The sequence below is a fragment of the Manis javanica genome, chromosome 9 (assembly GCF_040802235.1).
Source record: "Manis javanica isolate MJ-LG chromosome 9, MJ_LKY, whole genome shotgun sequence".
NCBI lineage: Eukaryota > Metazoa > Chordata > Mammalia > Pholidota > Manidae > Manis > Manis javanica.
In genome coordinates this window covers 52,118,134-52,126,077 of record NC_133164.1, presented here as the reverse complement: position 1 = coordinate 52,126,077, position 7,944 = coordinate 52,118,134, and the positions used below count along the sequence as shown (strand labels likewise).

The 7,944-nt window shown below is 35.1% G+C and overlaps 1 protein-coding gene across 3 annotated transcripts in view; it reads right to left on the bottom strand.

Moving 5' to 3' along the window:
• Positions 1-398: 398 nt before the first annotated feature.
• The window catches only part of AKAP11 (A-kinase anchoring protein 11), a 49,609-nt gene continuing 42,063 nt past the window's right edge, over positions 399-7,944 (bottom strand). For all 3 annotated transcript variants that reach the window (XM_037022895.2, XM_037022898.2, XM_073212575.1), the window contains 2 exons: positions 6,575-6,735; positions 399-4,207 (listed from right to left, as the gene is read on the bottom strand). In XM_037022895.2, the coding sequence (XP_036878790.2) occupies positions 4,067-4,207; positions 6,575-6,735 (302 nt within the window). In that variant the 3' untranslated portion in view covers positions 399-4,066. The remainder of the gene's footprint in view (positions 4,208-6,574; positions 6,736-7,944) is intronic.

Below are 7,944 nucleotides of genomic sequence, written 5' to 3'. Positions count from 1 at the left end.
CAGCACCTGCCTTTTCAGTGCCTGACAGTCCATCGCATGACGGTAGTAGGATCCCTATATCCTATGGGAGGAGTGCTCGGTCCAGGCCAGAAAACTCTGTAACATACATGCTCACCGTACGCAAGGCAACCATAATATTTTACTTTGCACTAAAATCCAAAACAGATTGGGCAAACACCCTTTCAAGTCACTTATGTCAGCATTCAGACCCACCTAAATAAGCAGCTGGAATCCAGTGTCAAATGAAAAATATTCCTGTTTTTTCTTGTTCTCAAAAAAAGTTGGAAGCACTGAGATCATTCAATGTTTCTGCTTTCATGGCACTTCCACTTATGTTTTGTCTTTTTTTTTTTTAAGTTAGTATAGTTAACAAGATATCAAAGAATGAAAACCAAGGCCAGGCATCTCTGACATTTATTGGAGAATTCTTAGTTGGGAGAGGAAAGATCACAGACTTAAACAGTTTGATCAAAGATAAAAGGACAATTAATTGCAAATTATTACAAAAGTAATTCCTGAAACATTTATTTTGAACTACTGCGAAAACAAAAATTTAGTGCATCCTGAAGTTCATAGTTTAGTAAATTAACATATTACTGAAAAGCAAAGTTATTGTTATACAACACAAGATCTTAATGCAGTAACTCAGAACAAATAAACAGCTGCAATTACACAAAGCTGCTTTTGCTATATATCTGGTATATTAAATAAGAATGTGAATTACTTTTAACACTGCACAAGTAAACGAACTAGCAAATCCAGCAATATTAAAACCTGATATTAAATAGTATTCAAACATTGCAACAAAAACAAAACATGAACTTCTAGAACTACAATTCTACCCATGTGAAAGGAATGTACATGGATGGTGAAATAAATAAATAAATAAAGTGACGAGCGTGACTAACACTGCACCTGCATCTTCAGAGCAGGAATACAGTGAGTGAATGAATGTGGGTGGGACCTTCTGCTGAAAATTAGAAAAATGCATTCCACTTCAGTATAATTTTATAACTCCCACTGAAACTCTAATTCTCTTCAATGCTGGTGACAGGTGGACAGGTTTTAAATGGAAAGCATTCTCCCTACACCCCAAGTATGGATGCATTATCTTTAAAAAATTCCGTGAAGAGTTTCTTTTGAAAAATGTATACAATATATGGATGGGAAACTGATAATATTAATTGTGGAAGAGTAATATTAGCTAAATAATTAAATAAGAAAACATCTGAATCCAGGCTCTGATGATAAATCGAGGTTAAAGTTTGTGCACTGATGTCTTAGTCGTGTGGGTAAACTATCAGTTTATATATGGTGCATTTAATAATTAAATTCTCCTGCCAACAACATGAAAACCCTTATTTAAGCAAAATTTAAGTATTATAAATTGAAGTAATTCACATCAAATATCTGAAAGGGTAAGTAAAATATTTCAAAGTATAAAGATGCTATCACATATATTCACTGAAAGAATACTCTCAAAGGTTTTATTACTCCATTAAACAGTATCATACCATCTGATACTGTGATTTTCTTGTGATTTCATAAATGAATCATTACTTTTGTATAGATCAGGAAATATTTCCAAAATCAACATTAATATCATCCAAAATATAAATGGAATTTAAACTTGGCTTGGGAAACTATGAAAGAATTGCCACACATTTCAGGCTGAATTAATGTTCTAAAATCCTCTTATCAGAGGCCTCATTCACTTTTTTTCTACAAATCCTTTGATAGTTCTGAAATAGATAGAAAATTCAATTCAATGCACATCACAACTTCAACAGTTCTGAGTAATAAGACATGATACTTCATAAGGGCCAAAATGTACAGAATGGAAATATCACTATGTTATAAATATGTCAAGTAGATCTGTAATAAAGTAAGACAGAGTTGTCCTAAACAAAAAGAGCTATTCTAAAGATTGAGCAACCTAACAGAACTACAATGTCTTTGGAAAAATCACAAAGTGCCTTTAAAGAAAGTAAGTTAGACTGTACTTAATTAAAAGATACTGCTCTAAACTCAAATGGCTTCAATCTGTATGCGGAAGCTCACCTCACACTTCTTTTCATGTCTGCCAGGGCTTCATATGTTCTCTCTGCTCCTGCACTGAGCAGATACGAGTATGGGGCTCCACTGTGGTTACCACCATGCATGCTAATCCCTAAAGCCTCGTCTGTCATTATGTGTAGTAGCTGAATAAGGGAACTCTGAATCCAGCACAGCTCCAGAAAAAGGCAATGGAAACAAGGATATGAGGGAAATCTTACATCAAAATGATTATTACTGTAAGAGAAATAAACATAAATATTTCCAAGCACAGAAAGCTTTACAAGCTTTACAGAAGATACTATCACTTTAAAAGAAATTCAGAATTAAGTTTTGCTGTTAATCACATCCACACATACACTGAAGTTACTAAACACAACCTGATAGTTACATATACTTGTAAAAATTCCATCTGAACTTAATAAACAATTAATCCATGTTATTATCAACAACCTGGTTCCTAACATTTAAAAACCCAGTCCAGTGCTGCTGCATCACAAGTTCTGAGAAGCTAGAGACAGAAACAATTCTGGTTATATACATTTCCTGCATTTCTCCACCTTAGAAAATACTTGAAGAAACTTCAGAAAAACCACAGCTTACAATGTAACCTCAAAATATTTAAACAGCTTTTGGCATTTTTCTTAAAAAGCAGATTTGACTCTTTTGTTATAAAATACATTTCTCTACCATAATTATTAATTACGATTAATGTTAAGTGCCCTTATTCCTTGCCCCCTGGCAGGTGCTGTGTCTTCTATACTTTGTGCACCTTCCAGGACAGTCAGTGCTCAGGAAAAAAAGAAAATGTAATGGAGCAAAACCAAAGCCCCCAACAAAAAGCGATTTACTCTAGATTACAACGATCCACTAATGTAAGAAGGAAAAATTCACATGCACGTTTTCTCACATACAAAACCAAGACACAATCTTGGTCCTTTATTGAAAGCAACTTTCAGTTTCTAAAGATAAAGTAATAGGAAATGTAGAGCCCAGAAACATCATGTCAGAGGACTTTACAAAATAGTGCAGACACATTTTTTCAAGGGTTTGGGGGGGGTATCCCATTTTTTTCTAGAAAAAGCTTACCCTTGCTAAAGTGGATTGTTTTTTCAAAAATCCAAAAGTGAAAATCAAATTACTGTGCTACTCTAAATGTATTTCTGCATTAACATTTCAACATGTTTCAAGCCTTTTTTTCATTTATAGGATAAGCTGGGCACCCAAAATAATAAAAAAGAAAAAACTTTTAATGCACAATCCTTGTACACATTTCATTGTAAGTACCTTTTTATGTTTACAGTGGGTTTCTAACTAAGAAAACAGTAAAATTAAAGGGGGCACAAGCCACTAGCAAGGTAAAGTACTCCCTAATAAACACACACATTCTCACTTTCATGCCAGAACAATTGGTAACATTAGCAAATAATATCATTTGATAGAAGGCTTGGGAAACTATGATATTTATAGAAACCTAAAATACTATGCTTCTGAGAAATTAAATAGTTTGGAGCATTCAAAAAGATATCAAAGCTGAGCCATGAAAGTAAAACCAAGTTTTTAACATTGGACAAAAAATGTTTTTAAAAAAGCCTTACTGTTATTGTGGATACTATTTGTTTGCAAAGGAGCCCAATTTTAACTCTCTCCCTGGAAGCCATCCTCAGTCCCCTCAGTGCAAGTTACTACAGCACTATTTGGATGCAAACAGAGTGCTGTCAGTGTCCCTGAAAACATCATGGTTATTATTATTATTCTTTCCTTCAAACACATGTTCTTAGGGTCTTAACACACTACACATGTGTACAGAAGAATAAATGAAGATAATATTTGATAGAGATTACAAAAGTATGAACTATATATACTGATGACACAAAGCACTTAAAAAGCTGTATTTACTTCCTCCCGATTCACTTTATTCATATTCACTACTCAAATTTAACCCTATGCATCTTAACTATTTCTTCCTCTTCTGAAACAAATGATAAAATATATTGGTTTGGAGTTTGTTCTATGCATTTTCCAAGAGCCAATTGAACAGTGACTTGCATCGCTCCTCACTGGAAATCTTTTCCATCACTTCACAGTATCTCAGTACAGCCTGCAGGAGGTCTCCCACTTTCCATTCTTTCTCTTGTAATCTTTTTGAAAGCTAGTAAGAGAGAGAGAGAGTTCTATCAAACATTAACCCCAAACAATTTTTCGACAATAAAGTTTTCATTTTTAACATCAGATAAAACTGAGAGTCCTACTTGCAGTAAAATGTTGTTTCCCAGATAAAACAAGGTCTTCTCCCCTACACCACCAGCCCTTGAAACAACTTAAACATTTCCCCTTCCTGCCTGTTATAAATACACCTCTTCCACAAAATGACACTTTGGGATCACTAGGGACAGAACTCCACAAACCTCACCCAGTGGACAGTCCGTGTGGGAGTGAGAGGTTACACTCCTACCGGCGGTTCTTTAACTAACTAAACAGTTCTGCCACACCCTCAATTAGGAACATAAAATAATAAAGTCAATGTCAAGCTTATTAAAAGGATGTGGCTTTTCCTTCCATAACACTTGGTGTGGTTTTTTTCCGGAATACACACTCTAGCCTCAAAAGAAACATGGCTTTCTAAGTTAAGAAATGTTAATGTTTCAACCAAAAAGAACAACTGAAAAATTAAATACTGTGGTGATTATTTCACTGTACAAATACGGAATGATTATGATGTACACCTGAAACCAATATGTTTTAAGTCAATTATGCCCCAGGGTTAAATAAACTATTGTGATCAATCAGAACATGTCTTCACTCATCTTTTTTCTGTTTAGTTTCATAAAAACTACCTTAATTTTTTATAATATAAATATGCTTACCCTTTTAAAAAATGGTTTGAGATATAACTCACACACCATACAATCCACCCATTTATAGTATACCAGTCAATGGTTTTTAGTATACTCACCAAGTTGAATGCAACCATCACCACGGTCAATATGAGAACATTTTATCACACCAAAATGAAATGCCTACTCATTAGTAATCACTCCTCATTTCTCCCAGACCACTCAACCTAGGCAATCACTAGCACACTTTCAGTCTCTACAGATTTGGCTATTTTGGCCACTTCATATAAATAGAATCATAAAATATATAGTCTTTTGTGACAAGCTTCTTTCACTCAGACTAATGATTTCAAGCCTCCCCCATGGTGTGGTCATGTATGTACTTCATTCCCTCTTACTAACACATAATATTCTATTGCATGGATGTACCACAGTTTATTTACCCATTTATAAGGTAATAGACATTTAGAAGGTTTCCACTTTTGTTTCATAATGAAATAATGTTGCCATGGACATATGTTTCCATTCCTCTTAGGTACATACTGTGGAGTGGAATTGCCGGGTTTTATGATAACAGTATGTTTAACTTTTTTGAGGAACTGCAAGAAATTTCTCCTAGGCTACATGGGGACAAGGTGCCCTTACCCAAGCACCATCACCCTCAGCTCTGCCTAAGGCCTTCCTGAGCCCTCAGTTTACCTACGAACAAAAACCTGGAAAATGTCTGCCTCCCTAAGGTCAGTTCTAACACCTTTCCTACCAATTCTTTCTCCTTGACAGTTCATTTCTGAGCATCTCTTTTTGTCTTATTTTCTTTTCCTGCCCCAAAACAGAAACCTAAATCAGAAAAATGTGAAATTCTAAGTAAAAACAAAATATTAAAAAAATATTTTTATGTATCTTCTGCATACTTCTTTCAACAATACCTTTGTAAATTCTGAGTCAAGAATGAAGAGTAACTGGATTATTCTTTATTATAACTGATCGATTCACATGGTTGTTCATTGGACTATTCTATATAGGAATAACTTAAACCAAAGTTCTGATGAGGAAAATTCTTGGACAAAAACCGTTAAGACTATAAACTGAAGGTGATTAACAAGGTGCTTGGCACACAGTAAGTTCTCAATAAAAATATCCTATTGGTGTATCAAATCTAAACATTTTATTATTAGAACCCTATTGAGCACTCAAAGTGGTCCATTGTCTCTTATTAGATGTTAAAACTTTCACTGGCTTTTGATCATGCTAGCATCTCAAACTAATGAAACTGGATTAACATAGAGACACACTAGGCCCAATTATGAATCAATTAAATACAAAGAATAACAGAATTTTTTCATATGAACACACATGAAAAGTTTATTAATGGCACCTAACTCTGAGAACTTAAACCAGGTACTACTTAACAGTATTACATTTAACCCTCACAACCTCTGTAGGATAAATTCTGTAGTCATTTCCATAATGCTGATAAGGAAACTGAGACTGGTAAACTTGCCCCTGGTTACACTGATAGACATTGGCAGGACTGATACCTGAAACCAACTATGAGATTCTATTGCCTAAGCATTTATGCACTCTACTATCATCAGGCATCTTATTAGATCAACTTACATGGCAAAGAACCTCAGGTGCTGTTAAAGCCATCCTCATAACCACCCTGTAAGGCTGGTACTTACCTGCATAAACTCTTTCTTTGCAGAGTCATGAAAATAAAGTTCAGCAACATCAGCCTCAGAGGCAACAAGCCACTGAAGAATGATCCTTAGTTGGGGTTCTACAGTGCAAGGCTTCATGTCAATATTCGTAATTAGCAGAGTTTTTCCATCTTGCTCCAAACCTAATATTTAAATTAAATAACAGGAAGTGAAATTTATCAATGCAACTCTCAATACTCTGGTTTCCAGAGATACATAACTATTTTCCATTTCTTAAGAGTCCAACGAATGCAGGAAAAATCCATCTTTCCTTAACATCAACTAAGACATTTTTTTGAAAGGACAAAATCACACTAAAACAGAAGAATGACTTGGATCACTTCCTGACTACACGATGCATAACTCTATTTTGAGGCACTGAACTCAAGTACTGTAAATGTCTTGATTTGTGTCAAAATATGATCTACAGGTAAAAAGAGAAAAAATAAAACCATAAAGCAGTGATTACAATCAAAATATAAACAGAACACAGAAATAAAACCTCGAATAAATATATTAGGTAGACTTGAAAGCTTTCTGAACTAAGAGAAATAACGAGCAGCAGCATACACATGAATAGCATATATTTCATTGTAAGTATTGCTCGTTAAATACACAAACTCCTCTAATCCTCACAACCATCCTATGAAGTAGGAACTATTATCGTCTCCATTCTACAGGTGAGGGTTCTGAAGCAGAGAGAGATCCAGAATCTCAGAGCAGGGAAGTGGCTGAGCTAGGACATGAACACAGGCAGTGTGACTCCATGCTCTTAATCACTTCATTCTTTCAGCAAAATATGAAGAAAAAAAAGTCATATGCAATAACTTACTTCCCAAATGCCAGGCAAGGGAATTTTCTGGTGTACCTCTATCATAAATAAGATGTTGCCCTCAGGTTCATTTTCACATTTTACGAAAATTTTATTTTCAATGTAAAGAAGGATGAACCCCTGTTGACAATAAAACTAAGGACCTGTGGACCAACATGTGTATAACACTCCTGCTTAATGGTGGCTGAGCGATAAGCTCTGCTGAGACATGGGCTCTCTGTGGATAAAACTGTAATATTTCCACAATACCTCGCCTGGCTTTAGTGCATCTACAGATCAACAGGCATTCCTAGTGGGTGGAGAGGAGTAATTGATCTCCATATCAATGGGTAATTACCTGGACAACCAAAGACTTATCTGAACCTGAGAGGTTGGAGTGAGATCTTGCTTGTTTCTGCAGAAACAGAAAAGCCTGGACCACAGTTTGTAAGAAATAAACTGGTTTTAAACTTTATTTCTTCTTTTGACTGATTCGGTTTTAGAGGTATTTTGCCCCGGGATTTCCTCTCCCTGGAGTTAT